This window comes from Alexandromys fortis, unplaced genomic scaffold (assembly GCF_014885135.2).
Source record: "Alexandromys fortis isolate MF-2015 unplaced genomic scaffold, M_Fortis_MF-2015_v1.1 scaffold_2_26212498_36691700, whole genome shotgun sequence".
Taxonomy (NCBI): Eukaryota; Metazoa; Chordata; class Mammalia; order Rodentia; family Cricetidae; genus Alexandromys; species Alexandromys fortis.
Window position 1 is genome coordinate 10,465,272 of NW_026067931.1, and position 13,932 is coordinate 10,479,203.

The 13,932-nt window shown below is 43.0% G+C and overlaps 1 protein-coding gene across 2 annotated transcripts; it reads left to right on the forward strand.

Annotated features, from left to right (window-relative positions):
- The first annotated feature begins 221 nt into the window (after nucleotides 1–221).
- Dnaja1 (DnaJ heat shock protein family (Hsp40) member A1) lies at nucleotides 222–13,932 on the forward strand. 2 transcript variants are annotated; one of them, XM_050145465.1, is made up of 9 exons: nucleotides 222–380; nucleotides 1,443–1,584; nucleotides 1,717–1,894; nucleotides 3,909–4,013; nucleotides 5,312–5,539; nucleotides 8,484–8,598; nucleotides 10,013–10,128; nucleotides 10,353–10,453; nucleotides 10,914–13,932. In XM_050145465.1, exons 2-9 carry the CDS (start codon nucleotides 1,453–1,455, stop codon nucleotides 11,130–11,132), a joined length of 1,194 nt encoding a protein of 397 aa, XP_050001422.1. In that variant the 5' UTR covers nucleotides 222–380; nucleotides 1,443–1,452; the 3' UTR covers nucleotides 11,133–13,932. The 2 variants fall into 2 exon arrangements, with proteins under 2 accessions (XP_050001422.1, XP_050001423.1); XM_050145466.1 differs by lacking the exon at nucleotides 222–380 and adding an exon at nucleotides 735–882.

A 13,932-nucleotide genomic window follows, 5' to 3' on the forward strand; every position in this document is an offset into this window, starting at 1 on the left:
GGAACAGGCGCAGCCTCGGAAGCCCAGGGCTCCGGGATCGGACCTCTCCACCTCAAGACTTCCGCACTCTGCGCTCCGGCAGTAAAGAAAAACCTCTAGAAGATTCCGCCAGCGGGGCTGGAGTCTACCCCCATAAGGCCCTTGGGCGTAGCCACTCCCTGCCGCCCCAGCGCCCCCGCGCCGTTGCCCAGGTAACCGAGGGGCGGTGGCAGCGGCGTGGGGTGGGACTTCCGGCGAGTGACGCGGCCGGGCTCGGCTACAAAAGAGGTCGGCTGCGGCGGGCCGGGCGGAACTTTCCAGAACGCTCGGTGGGAGGTGGAGGACCGGCGTCCGCCCGAACCGCGCTGTGCTACGGCTCTCCGGCACCGGCCCGCTCACCGGTGAGTCTCGGGCCTCCCTCGGCCGCGACGCGCGGCCTGGACGCCAGACAAGCGGGGAAGCCGCGCAGCCGGAGGCGGTTAGCCCCGCGTGGGCGGGGGCTGCCGGTTCCCCGAGCCGGACTCTGTCTTCGGAAGGCGGCCGGGATGCTCGGCGCCCTGCCCGCCCGCACGCACGCCACGAGGAAGCCTGAGGCCGAGCCAGGCTCGCGCCCGCCTCAGACGCCTCTCGCTGCGCACCCCTTTCGCCCGTCCGCCCGCGCCGGGTGGGCAGCGCTGCGCACGCGCGGACCGAGGCAGGGGTGAGGGGCTGCGGGAGGAGCCGGGCGGAGGCTGCGGCTGGCGCTTCTCCTGGCTCTCCTCCCTCTCTTTGTTGAGGCCTTCTCCCTCCGCCTTTTCGATCTGGGTGGGAGGGAGGAAGGAAGGAAACCTTAACGGTCGGCGTCAGGTGCCGGGGAAACCCAGAGGGCGAAGTCGACTTCGCGGGCCCGAGGGGCGAGAGCGGGTAAGCGGCGAACAGGGGCAGGATGGCGCCGGCGCCGGGGCACCTGCTCCTTGGAGCTGGACTCGTAAGCCACTCCTCCACCCCCGGGAGCCCGCTGTCTCTTCCGGCGAGTGCAGGGCCTTTATCAGCTGTACAAAGGCAATGGTAACGTGCTAACCAATGGACAGAACCTATCGGTGCTGCTCTGGGTTCCTAGCACAACCTCTGGGGAAAGGAAACCGGAAGAAACCCGATCTCACACACATCTGGTGGTGCGGGAGAGAAGGAACCAGCTGCTAGAAAGGCTTTCGGGTCCCCTCAAGTTTGTATTTAATCTGTTAGAATTTGCAGCAGAATCGTATCGGAATTGTTAGCTTTTACGACGTTTAGGGAAGCTGTGTTTTTTATATGGCAAAGAGCAGATTGCTTTAGTGATGGTAGTTTGTTAAAAAAAAATTACCAGTTAAAAGCCAGTCATGGTGGCGCACACCTTTAACCCAGCGCTCAGGAGGCAGAGGCAGGTGAATTTTCTGCACAAAATTAAAAGCTGGTTTAAAACGCCCCCATTTTTCTGATTTCAGGCTGTAAAAAATGGTGAAAGAAACCACTTACTATGATGTTTTGGGGGTCAAACCCAATGCCACCCAGGAAGAATTGAAAAAGGCTTATAGAAAATTGGCCTTGAAGTACCACCCTGATAAGAATCCAAATGAAGGCGAAAAGGCAAGTACATTCTCAAAGCAGCTCAGCAGTGTTGCCTTGTGTGTAGCTGCTGGGGCCTGAAAGTCAAGGTCGTCCTAATGCAGTGGCTGTGCTTTGTGACTGTCTCTAATGGGATTTCTTTTTCTGCAACAGTTTAAACAGATTTCTCAAGCTTATGAAGTTCTTGCTGATTCCAAAAAAAGGGAGCTATATGATAAAGGAGGAGAGCAGGCGATCAAAGAGGGTGGAGCAGGTGGTGGTTTTGGCTCACCCATGGATATCTTTGATATGTTCTTTGGAGGAGGAGGAAGGATGCAGAGAGAAAGGAGAGGTAAGGAAAATCTAGCTTACCTGAGCAGAGTGTGGAGTAGCTGCCGGTGAAAGACTGAATTCCCCTATAATGCATGTTGGTTCGTGAACTGCCTCTGATTTCTGGTGCTCTTATTATAATTGAGATTTTTACGTGATCAAAATAGCTAAGCCAATCTAGTGGGTGTATCCAACTCCACAGATTCCCAACAGTCAGGTAACAAAGCACAGCAACTGGGCTTCTGAGCCACACATTTTGGGCGATAACCTTTGCCCCTAAACATAGTGGTAAGTGCAGTGGCCTCTGTCGGTTAAAGATGAAGTTGAGTTGAAAAAAACTAAAGCTTAGCAAGCTTGTGCAGCAAACCAAGACTGAAAACACAGCTTGTTGCCTCCAGATGACCTGCCTGCTGCCTGTTTAATCTTGCTTCAGCTTTGCTAACTCAATTTAGGCATGGAATGTTTTAACCAAAAAGTTGTCTGTGGGCCAGACAGGCATCTTGGGAAGATAGTATTGGAGATCAAAATAGTACTTCATTCTCAATACAATTTATACAAGCTGATGGAGAGACACAGTTATAGAACAGGTGGGCAGGCCATTTAATTTCGCTTTGCCCTTCTAAAGGTTTAGGAAGACTTGAGAAATTGTTTACTATGTTTTTATAAGAATTTACTGAAAATGAAAGCTGTGGTCCTGAGAAGTGGTTCAGTGGTTAAGAACACTTGTATTTTTTGCAAAAGATCCAGGTTTCATTTCCCAACACCCACATCCAGTGGCTCACTACTGCCTGTGACTCTAGCTCCAGGGGATCTGATAACCTCTTCCGACCTCTGGGCTTATATACATGTATGCACACAAATTAAAATTAAAAATATTGTTAGCCATAAAACATTTGTAAGGATGGTAGGGGCTTCTGAGAAGTTACCAGTAGCCTTTTTGGCTTAGTTAATATAATTTGAGTGGGTTTTGTTCCTGCTGCTTTGAAAGTGTACTTGGTCAGTTTCCAGAAGCTTTGTGTTTTTTCCTTTCCTATACCCAGTATAAAGTTGAGAAAGGGGCAACTTTCAACTTGGTAGAGCCTACTTACTTAACATGTTCTCTTTATGATAATAGAAACCCAAAGTGAAGCTAAAAGAAGGATTTGTTGACACCACCTCACTTAAAAGGAGTGAAACTTCATTCAGATAGCCATTGGGCAGTGCTATTTTGTGGTGGATAAAGTCCTGGTGGAAAGATCACTAGCTGGGAACTTATTAACCATAGATAAATGATTTTATTTCCATAGCCTAGTTGTCCTTAAGTGATCTCAATAACCTATTTCCCATTGCAGGAGGTAAATTATACATGGCATTCCTTTGTAGTCACCACCCAAATGTGGGTCTTTAAATTCAGATTAATTTAAGATGGGAAAAAGAGTCTCTCCAGCTATGGTAGCCGCCACACTTAATAAAGTTGTGTTCCTTAATTATGACTAGTAGTTGCTATATTGAATGCATAAAATGTGCCCATTGTTACAGAAAGATCTGTTCTATTACAAAAGGCATAAGAAATTTATCATTTGAAACAACCAGTACTAGCCTAGCAGTAGGACCTATTGAAAACAGAAGTAAGAATTGCTATTTCAGTAGTGTCTCAATATTGGCTTCTCCAGCCAATCTTGATGAGAAAGAATTTACTGTTTGGATGAAGTAACTGGCCATGTTGCTTAATACCTAATAAGTGAAACCTTCAAAGGGATACATGCTTTGAATTTATTGTGAAATGTGCCTGAACATTGAGTGTCTTTTAAGGGGAGTATTAATTGTTGCATTTCTAAGGCAGCCTCTTCTGTGTCATTAGGTAGATGAATCTCTGACGGTTTCCTTATCTATGATATAGTTCAGTTTGAGAATCAAGTGATTGGGTGAATGTTGTATATGACTATAGCTCAACAAATTTACAGTTTGAGGCTGGTATTAGATTTTCCTTTTCCCTTTTTATAGTGCCTTCAACAAACATTACACATAAGCATTTAATGAGTAGTGTTTTGTTCCAGGTAAAAATGTTGTGCATCAGCTCTCAGTGACCTTAGAAGACTTGTATAATGGTGCAACAAGAAAACTGGCTCTGCAGAAGAATGTGATCTGTGACAAATGTGAAGGTGAGGGCTCTTCCTGTTGGGTTCCTGAGATACGGTCGTTATAGATTGGGCTGGACTTGTGTTCTAAATCCTGGGGTTACACCTGGTCCCATGCCTCACTTTTTGGATAGACAAAAATGATGCTACACTAAAAGCTGAACCTCCCACCATCTTTATCATGACATTTTCATGCATGTATATAATGTATTTTTCATCATTGCTCTTTTGTTCAGCTTCCACTATTCCTTATTCCTTAGTACTCTGTATGCCTATGTTTTGATGGCTCAGTGAGTCCCATTAGAGTTGGCTTCAGTGGTTGTATTATAGAAGAAAATGTTTCTCCAGGGATGAGGCCTTGACATCAGCTTCTTTATTACAAGAAGTTGTAATAAAGATCCTAAGTAGCACTTTTTTTTTTAAACACAACTTTGTACATATGCATGCTGTGTTGTCTGTGTGGGAGGTCAAAAGACAACTTGTAGTAATCAGTTTTCTACTTCAACCATGCAGGCTAAAATAATCAAACTGGGGTTGGTCAGGCTTGGTGTCTGGGGTGGGGGTGCTATTGGAATTAGAAGAGGACAGTCTTCTAATTAACTGCCAGACTCGCTGCTTCCTTAAAGTGTTCTCTCAAGAGAGTGCAAATTCTGAAGGTGCTTGCAGAGATCTTCACTTTTAGGCCTGCCTACTTGAGCTCTAACTGGAAAGTCATGACACTCCACCTCCACTTGTCCCCCACCCCACCGTGTTTTGCCTGTCTTTGTGTATCTCTCTGTACTGCTTCGTGCAGTACCTATGGAGGCCAGAAGAAGGCTTCATATCCCCTGGAACTAGAATTAAAGGGGGTTGTGGGTTGTGAGCCACCGTTTGGGTGCTGGGCATCAAACCCAGCTCCTCTGTACCCGCAGCCAATGTTCATAAGTGAGTCATCTCATATGCCCTGCTTTTCCTTCCCATTCCCACCCCTTTATTTCAACCAAAATCCTATGAATACATGCTCTGACACTCCTGGGTATTATCATATCTAGCCAACACAAACACTTGCTGGCCTCCATTTCTAAATACAAATTCAAAAGGCAAGACTTCTTACCCTCCTTGGCACCTGATGAGATTTACAGTTTTAGAGCTTGCTTACCTTGTTTCCCCCACCCCCCAACTTCCAAAGAAGAGTATTTTTAAACCTTGTGGTTTTGAAATGGCCCTTTTAGAGTCTGAATTGTACATTTTTGGACAGCAGTCCATAAGCCCTTGAAAATATTAAGGAATTAGACTCGGTCTCTGCTAAGTTCATAACGCAAGTTTATTTTGAAATTCTTCAGGCCGAGGTGGTAAGAAAGGAGCAGTAGAGTGCTGTCCCAACTGTCGTGGGACTGGCATGCAAATAAGGATTCATCAGATCGGACCAGGAATGGTCCAGCAAATGCAGTCAGTGTGCATGGAATGCCAGGGTCATGGAGAACGCATCAGTCCTAAAGACAGATGTAAAAGCTGCAATGGAAGAAAGATAGTTCGAGAGAAGAAGATTTTAGAAGTTCATATTGATAAAGGTAAGTTCCGATCTACACTCTAGTCTGAATCATATATTTTTATTCTGACAATTCATATTATGTTTTGTTACTGTTCACCCCATTCCTCATTCTCTTCTGTAGCACTTGCTGTCATGTTCTCATCTTTGTAGACTGATACACTGAGTGTAATTAGGTTAGGAGTGCTTTGTGAGCATGAGTGGGGATTATTTACTGGTAATTTTTCAGTGGCTACACCATCAAAGAAATGAAACCCCCCCCTCCAGTAAACAACTGTGTAGAGAGTGTGTGGCCTGATGAGCCCCTCACTCATTTACAATTATTTTTAAAACTATTTTTAGGTTATGTGAGTAATCCTAATTAAGTGGCAACAATTAAAGGTCAATTTATCCAAAATCGGTTCTTTGAAGTCTAATTGTCCTGTCTCAGAGAAGTTACACTGGCACATTCTTAGGGGATGTGTGTGAGGGAAAGAATAAGCTCATTAAAACTTAGATTGCTGACTTGTTACACGTGCAGTTACTACAGTCCTAGTGTAACACATCTTTAAAGAGTATGTGTGAGTATCAGTCCTGTTTGTTTTTTCAAGACAGGTTTTCTCTGTGTAGCCTGGCTCTCCTGGAACTTTTGTAGACCAGTCTGGCCTTGAACTCACAGAGATTGCCCACCTCTGCCTCCCAACTACTAGGAGTAAAGGTGTGCGCCACTGCACCCAGTGCAGTCAATTGGTGGGCCCACTCGTCATAGAACAGGGAAGGACTAGGAAACAAATGTGATAGAGTGTATATGATGTGAAGTCCCCAAAGAATCGATAAGAAATATACTGAGAAAAAACATATAAAAATAAAAACCTAAAAACAGTCAGGCCATGGTGGTGTATGCCTTTAATCCTGGCACTTGGGAGGCCAAGGCAGATCTCTTTTAAGTCTGAGGTCAGCCTGGTATAGAGTTCCTGGGCAGCCAAAGCTGTTACACAGAGGAACCCTGTCTCAAAACAGAAAAAGCTTTAAAAAAAAAAAAAAGACAGGATTTCTGTGTAGTCCTGAGGAACCAATTTTATCACCACGAGGTCGTGGCTTACCGCAGTATCAGTCTCAGGCAGGAGAAGCATGGCGTCTGCCACACTGCCCTTCTTCCCAGCATTCTGTTCTGTCTACTCCGCCCACCTCTAAGTAGTGCTCTATCAAAAGGCCAAGGCAGTTTCTTTATTCCACCAATGAAAGCAACACAAATACAGAGGCCCTCCTACACCACTTCCCTGTTGGAAGCCATCTGTTGTGGAGAGCATCCTACCAACATCCTATCACAGTTTTTAAGATTTCTTTTTAATGGCTTCTTGTTTAGGCTGTTACTATTTGCAGGGGGGGGGTAAGCGTTGTCACAGAGTCTTCCCTATCCTTTCTTACCTGTGTGTGTGTGTACAGTCATGGATATCACTGCCAGCATAGCTTATTTGGTCTTTGTGACCTTTGGGAATGTGAGCACAGACTGAACAGGGGCTACTGGTTGCAGTGGGGCTATCCAGACAGGGCTCTGCAATGTAGCTGGGATCATGTACATCAACGTAGCTTCAGGCCACAGCATAGACCATGATATCTGCCTAGCCTTCTGCCCATATTGCCACTGTTTTTAAATTTCTTTCAACAGGATTTCAGTATGTAGCACAAGCTGCTTCTGCCTCCCTGGTGTTGGGATCATAAACCTGCCCTCCAGACTTAGGCCCTGGGCTGGTAGATAACACCAATTGTATAAGCGAGAGAACCCGAATTCAAATTCCCAGCACCAAAGGGGAAAAAATGCTAGGTGTGGCCGTATACTACTAGTCTGTATACTCCTGGCCTGGAGGTCTAGGTGTTGAAGAGAGCATCACTAGGGCTTGTGACCTGGTTAACTCTAGATTCAGTGAGCCAGAAGGACGCGTGATCTCCTCTCCTGGCCTCCATGAACAAGTATACATTATTCATTGAACTAAGTGTGTGAGTCAGAATTAGAAACAGGTAGGAATCTCAGTAAATACACACATTAAAAAATATATGCTGCATAGGAATATACTCAGTATTTTATATATAGACCATATGGGCTAAGATAGTATTTAATAAAATAGATAAAAATCTAACAACCTTTTTTTGTATTTTTGAGACTGTCCTGGAACTCATTTTGTAGACTAGGCTGGCCTTGAACTCGGAGATCCTGGCTCTGCCTCCCTTGTATTGGGATTAAAGGTGTGCACCACCACTGCCTGGTTAACAGCTTTTTTGTTTTTAATGAGTTGAGGCTAGTAGAAACCAAACCCAGGGCCTTTGCATGTACTGAGTAATTATCACATAGCTACCTATCGTAAAAGATAGTTTTTGAGCAAAATGAACAGACGCGGGAAAAATGAGAACTGAAGGTGTGAGAGGCTTCAAGGGACAAATACTCATTTATGGATTTTTAAATAAACTGGTAGTTTTCTTACTAGAAATACAGCTGCTACAACAAAAGCAGTTGTCACAGCTGCTTAGTTTAATGGTAGTAATTACAGAGTGTTACACAATAGAAATAAGTTAGTGGTAATAGTGTTTATCAGTTGCCAGTTGGGTTCCGGCGTGGGCATTTTTCATCCTCAGATACTGGAATGAAATGTCTCTTTGGGAAAGTTGAGACTTAAGATGGATATGTAGGTAAGTAGGTAGTTAATTTCTGAAATTAGAAGCCTGATTCTTTGTTGAGTTGTATCATCTACTGTTTGTGGTGATAGCCTGCTTAAGTGCAGCCAAACTGGACTGGATGCCATCCACAAGGACTTGATGCTTAAAAAAAATCTGCATGTAGAAGTCAGAAGGACAAGTTGCAGGAATTGTACTGAAGGTTGAACCCAAGTCCTTAGCATATGCTGTACCACCATATCTGTATTTCAGTAGATTTTATGGTTTTGACCTTTGTGTCTGATATCAGTAAAACTTCACAATCGATCTGTGTTTAGGTATGAAAGATGGTCAGAAGATAACATTCCATGGTGAAGGAGACCAAGAGCCAGGACTGGAGCCAGGAGACATTATCATTGTGTTAGACCAGAAGGACCATGCTGTTTTTACACGGTAAAGACTTAATCACTCTTTCAAACAAACTTGCATATTTGGTTGAGTTCTAGTTTGAGAACACAGAATAAATAACTTAGGTATGTATAACAAGCTATAATGTGTTCTATAAAAGTTTATTTTCTGGGGCTGGAGAGATGGCTCAGAGGTCCTGCCTGAGGTTTTTTTTTTAATTCTCAGCAACCACATTGGTGGCTCGGAACCAGCTGAGATTTGGCGCCCTCTTCTGGCCTGCAGGCATATATTCAGACAGAACACTGTATACATAATCTAAAACTCATTACCTCTGATGTGGTTGTAAATGGTTGGAAGAATCAAGATTTTAACTTTTGACTTCAAAATTGTTGACTAGATGTTTTCTTTGACTGTAAATGGATAGCAAGCAAACTTTGCCGCCACCCTACCCCTTCAGTCTCTGGATAGTAGTTTCCCATCCTTGGTTTATGGTTTCAGTTGTCAATAAGATTAAATTTTGAGACTCTGTTAAGCATATATATATATTCAAGGCTGTAGTACTGAATTTGTATTGGGGGGGGGGTGGTTTTTTTCGAAAGGGTTTCTCTGTAGCTTTAGAGCATATCCTAGAACTAGCTCCTGTAGACCAGGCTGGTTTTGAACTCATGGAAATCTGCCCACCTCTGCCTCCCAAATGTTGGGAATCAAGTTGTGAGCCACCACTGCCCAGCTCTGAATTTGTACCTTGAAGCATAAGATTTCCAAACTCAATTTGGAATTGAGTCGGGGGAAAATGTGTGGAAGGAGCCTATTTAAGAAAGGGTATTTATCAGGTGCTCATTTTATGTTGGAAAAATATGAATTCGAGGGACTATTAACTATTAGAAGATGCTATCATGATGTTACTAGGCACAAGACTTAATACACGTACTAGCAAAGCAGTTCTTATTGTCCCTTAAAAATTCATAATTGACCTAAATAATCTAAGATCAGCCCAGGGTTGTTTGCATTTACCCTGATTCCTATATTACAAATGTGTATTAGCTTCCTTTGGCTTCAATGTTTTTTTGTTTTTCTCTCCCCTCCTAAGAAACCAGATTTACCTAGAGGTGGTAATACACACCTTTAATCCCAGATCTCTGTGAGGCCATCCTGGTCTACAAAGGGAGTTCCAGGGTAGCAAGAGCTTCAAGAGCTTTTACACCAGAGAAACAACAAAAAAGATTTAAAATTGTTTTAAGATCAAAGCATGCCTGCCTTGACCCTCCTGTCATTCTTCCTCTAAAGTGCTGGCCTGTACCACAGTGCCCAGCTCTGAGGTAGGATTTTGTAGCTTATTCAGCAAACAGCTGGCCACAAATCTCAACTTTCAGGTGTTTGTCAAAGTTTGCCCAGTGTGGTGTGTATAGTCATCTGGTGATTTGAAAGACATAACTGTTCCTTCTATTTACTGCTGTAGACGAGGAGAAGACCTTTTCATGTGTATGGACATACAGCTGGTTGAAGCATTGTGCGGCTTCCAAAAGCCAATATCCACTCTTGACAACCGAACCATAGTCATCACCTCTCATCCAGGTATAACTAGATGAACCTGTTTTCCTATTTGAACTTCTGAGGGGAAAGAATCATCTTTTCCTTCCTAGGGCTGAAATGAAGTTATGGGGCCTTGGATAAAATGTCAATTTCTTCTTGGGAAAGCTGTAAATGAAGGCAACAGGGTTGCTGGACCACAGTTAGCTCAGAGGTGTTTCCTTATGCAAATGTGACCATACTTAAGAATTTGGCTTCAATGTCTTTAGGTCAGATTGTCAAGCATGGAGATATAAAATGTGTGCTGAACGAAGGTATGCCAATATATCGTCGGCCATATGAAAAAGGACGTCTAATCATTGAGTTTAAGGTAAGAACTCGAGGATATTTGATAATGGCTAATAAAGAGTGAACAAATGCATTTATTCCCTTTGTCCAGAAAGAATTGACAAACCAGGTGACCAAGGTGGGGGACGTGGCTCAGAAAGGCTTACTTCTTAGTATTATGACAGTCTGTTAGCACCTATCCTGGGTGGTATGTCCATGTAATTCTAGCACTGGAGAGGATTGGGTAAAGAATAAATCATCCAAGCTGGGCGGTGGTGGCGCACGCCTTTAATCCTGGCACCTGGGAGGCAGAGCTACACAGAGAGAACATGTCTGAAAAAGCAAAATAGTAATGATTGGTTCTAAGCCAAAATTGCGAGGTGTACCTAAAGAAATAGGTAATTACGTTTTTGTTTGTTTGTTTGTTTTCTGGAGGAATAGTTCCAGTGTACTTAAAGGATCTAATGATAGACTCAGACTTAGCTGCAATTTCTTTTTTGCAGGTAAACTTTCCTGAGAATGGCTTTCTCTCTCCTGATAAACTTTCTTTGCTGGAAAAACTCCTTCCTGAAAGGAAGGAAGTAGAAGAGACTGATGAAATGGATCAGGTAGAACTGGTGGACTTTGATCCAAATCAGGAAAGACGGCGTCATTATAATGGAGAAGCATATGAGGACGATGAGCATCACCCTAGAGGTGGCGTTCAGTGTCAGACCTCTTAATGGGCCAGTTACTGTTTGTCACTCTATATGCAGTAGTGAATGTGGGAAGGACTGTAATCAAATATGCTCACTACTTGGTTGTTGTTCTTGTTTTAATATTCAACTATAGTAGTGTTTTAAAAGTTAAATGAAGAATAAACACAAATATAAAAGCTCTGACTTTGCCCTGTATGTATGATGACTTCAATGTTCAAGATGAAGTTTAGTACTTGTAAAAAAACTACTTAAAAGTTCCCTAGCATCTGTTAGGTCATATCTTGTGTAACTGATATTAGCTGTGTACATTAGACTGATATGCTAGGTATGTGTTATATGACCCTTAATTGTGAAGCTATGGAATTAAAATTCTGTATTTAAGGTAATCAGAAAAAGAAAACAATTAGTAGTGATATGTTGGTCTGTCTAGTTGTATGAAGTGGACTAATTGTGATGCCTCTGCATTGTATTGCCTCAGCCATTACTAGAAGGTGGCATAATACATAATTTCACCTGTTATTAGTGATAGAAATGATACATTCCTAAAGAAATTTATCATAAACTACTGCTTAAGGGCTTGCTCTTCTAGATTGCATTCCCTTCTGCTGTGCCATCTGTTAAAAGATATATATATATTATATATATACATACACAGTTAGAAAACATGGTCACCTCTCTTCCCTTCTCCTTGAACCATGATAAGCCCTTGGGTAGTGACTTCGAAAACCCAAGTAATTTTACAAATTAAAGTGAAGAGACCTTGTATGTGGGGAAGTGATTTGCATGTATAATCCAGGAAAGGCTTGCTATTTGACTTAGGCTCCAACGTAATTGCAATTTAATGTTGGTAGTATAGCAAATTATGAATAGCTTTGTTGTATGTTTTAAAGTCACATGTTCACATGCTTAAATCTGGGTATCAGAATTTAAGCAGTTATTGAAATGTATGACTGTCTCCTAATACACTGATTATAAAGTGTTTCTAACGTGTCACTGTAGGCCTTTTTTTCTCAGTTCAAAGTTTTGGCTTTTAGAATATAACTTTATTACTTTGTTCCTGAAATATGCAAATGATTAATATATATGGGTATGTAGCAAAAGTGTAGGTCTGAGCCCAGGACAGAAAAGGGAACTGCACCCACCTGGGTGAGAGTATGTGAACTTCATGCCAGTGGGTCTATCACATCTTCTGTAATCAGGAATTTAAAAACATTTCCAATCTGGAAGTACAACGAAGTTCTCTTCATGGAGAGAACATCTGAATCAAAAAGCAGGGTGAGAGAAATGGCTCAGTGTTTACACTGACTAAAGACCCAGGTTTAGTTATCAGACACCCATTTTAGGCATGAGACAGACATGATGTACGTACATACATACATGCATGCAAACAAAACAGTTAAAACTCAATTTGGGCGAATGGTGACAAGCATTTAATAAGCACCGGGAGGAAGAGGCAGGTGATCTCATGATTTCAAGGCCAGTCTGGTCTACAGAGCAAGTTTAGGGCATCCTGGGCTACACAGAAAATCCCACCTTCAAAAACAAACTTTGCAAGTTAAATGTCAAGCTAAATTTAGCATTTTTTTTTTCATTTTGGGGGGTGGGGTTCAAGACAGGGTTTCTCTGGTTCACTTTGGAGTCCGTCCTGGAACTCACTCTGTAGACTAGGCTGGCCTCACTCATAGAGATCCACCTGCCTCTGTCTCCTGATAGATTGCAATTAAAGGCATGCACCACTACATCCAGTTTTAAACGCAAAGCAGGGAAACCTTGAACATACTGTACTTGAAGCTTTCCAGATGTGAGATGCTAACAAAAGCTGTGAAGTACAGAAGAGCTGTTGCATTTAATTAAGACCTTTGGAAAGAGTCAAAATGAACACCTAGTGAAAAGATGATGTAAAATGCTGTATACGATTATGCTTGCTGGATGAATCTCAGTACTAGTTTGGGTGGGACCTAAGAATGTCTTTCAGACAAGCTACTGGGTGAGTAAAACATAAAAGCAGACTGGAGTCTAGTTGCTTGTCCTTTCTATTCTTGTCCATGGTAACATGGACAGTCACAGGAGGTAAATACTTTAACAGACAATTCAGATTGTGAGTCAGCTTGAACCTAGAACAAAACTGACTTGCAAGAATCAGAAACCAACGAGAAAACTACACCCTAGAATCACACTGTTGGCATTTCTACAAAACATTACCCTGAAATGTGATTCATGATTGTCAACTAAGTAGGGAACAGAACACCAGGATTGTCTGGTGGGCCACACCAAAACTACTGCCTTCTTCAGACATGACTTTTTTATAATCAAGTCCCAGGTATTGAGCTTTCATTAGGCCCCTATAACCTCTGGCTTGGGGGTAATTGCAGAGTTAGCCCCCAGATGTCAGCCTTTGAGCAGGTCGCATTCTGTACTACCACATGGGAGTTTCTCCCAACTTGGCTACTTCGTCGGGAAGTGGGTACCAGAGGTAAGCATCGACCTTAATGCTGCCTTAGCACAGGACTGCTCCAAGAGGATGGTTCCTACCTCTAGCCCTAGAGAAAGCTGGCCAGGAAGGGCTTTAGTAGCTGAAGGATGGGCTAGAAATTTTCCAAATGTAATCCCAGAAACTAGAAACTACCAGTTTATCCCTTAGATTACTGGTATACCATGCTACAGTCCCTGTAGCAGCAAACACCTTTAATCTCAGCACTCTAGAGGCAGAAGCAGGCAGATCTCCATGAGTTTGGGGCCAGCCTGGTCCACAAGAGCTAGTTCCAGGACAGCTAGAACTCACACAGAGAAACCCTGTCTTGAAAGACCAAGAATAAATAAAGAT